Source organism: Petaurus breviceps, unplaced genomic scaffold (assembly GCF_028583685.1).
Source record: "Petaurus breviceps papuanus isolate PSGF00001 unplaced genomic scaffold, PetGlider_PUasm1.0 446, whole genome shotgun sequence".
In the NCBI taxonomy this organism is placed as follows: Eukaryota; Metazoa; Chordata; class Mammalia; order Diprotodontia; family Petauridae; genus Petaurus; species Petaurus breviceps.
In genome coordinates this window covers 362,302-363,447 of record NW_027186338.1, presented here as the reverse complement: position 1 = coordinate 363,447, position 1,146 = coordinate 362,302, and the positions used below count along the sequence as shown (strand labels likewise).

General features: G+C 53.8%; 1 gene segment (V, D, J or C); it reads right to left on the bottom strand.

Moving 5' to 3' along the window:
• Nucleotides 1-169: 169 nt before the first annotated feature.
• Nucleotides 170-1,146, bottom strand: LOC138171449 (immunoglobulin kappa variable 3-15-like). The segment is given in 2 exon segments: nucleotides 170-761; nucleotides 988-1,146. Coding segments are annotated over 2 exon segments (465 nt in total).

Below are 1,146 nucleotides of genomic sequence, written 5' to 3'. Positions count from 1 at the left end.
CCTCCCTTGTCTTTCCCCCTTTCTCCTACAACTTCTTCCCTCCCTTCTGCTCTCTATTCTATCCACCTGATCCCAGGTCTTCTTGATAACATGCCAGGCTCTATCCACTGCACCACCAAGTTCCCTAGGTAGCTAGACTCCTTGCCCTGGAGGTCTACAAGCAAAGGCCATAAGAGCCCTTGCTGAGGATTTGGAAAGGGGATTCTTGGTCATGTCTGGGTTAGATAAACCCACCTTTGGGGTGTTTTCTTATTATTTAGGTTGTATCACTCTATGCTTCTTGTCTGGGAAAGAAATCCAGGTCAGAAGTGGTCACAGCCACAGCCTCTCTCTGAAGCCTCCCCCTGAGGCAGCCCAGACAAGCTGCCCCTGACCCAGCTGTGGAGGAGGAGGAGGCCCTGGGCAGTGATGCCTCCCTCAGCAGCTGCCTGGGCAGGTTTTTGTTCAGAGCTGTAGCACTGTGGGAGGCCAGTTATAATACTGCTGACAGTAGTAGGCTGCAGCATCCTCAGCCTGCACATTGCTGATGGTGAGGGAGAAATCTGTCCCAGAGCCACTGCCACTGAACCGAGCTGGGGCCCCAGAGTGTAGGGTGGAAGCATATCTAATGATGAGCGTGGGAGCCTGGCCTGGCTTCTGTTGGTACCAGTGTAGGTTTTTGCTAATGCTCTGACTGGCCCTGCAGGACATGGTGACTGTCCCTCCTGGAGACACTGACAGGGAGCCTGGAGACTGGGTGAGCTCAGCGGCCCCTCTGGCATCTGGAATCACAAAGACAAGATAAATCATGAGAAATATTCAGGTTCCCATTTACAGCAGGAGAAATCTCTGTGACAGTGCTGAGAAATAAAACTTGCTGTGCTGGGCCCTGCCCCAACAATCACCAGTGCAGAGCCCCATTTTCTCTCTGACCCTCAGAACCCCACACTTTCTGAGTTCTGCCCAGAGGGACCAAAGGCAGGGCTGTGTCTGCTCTTCCTGGCTCACCTGGGATCCAGAGCAAGAGGAGAAAGAGCAGCTGAGCCTGGGACCCCATGTCCATGTGCCTGAGCTCTGAGCTGCCCAACATCTTCCTGCCCAGCTGCCTTTTTGTAGCTGCTCTCAGCAGTAGCTTCAGGGGCTGGGAGTGAGCCATGCAAAACAGCT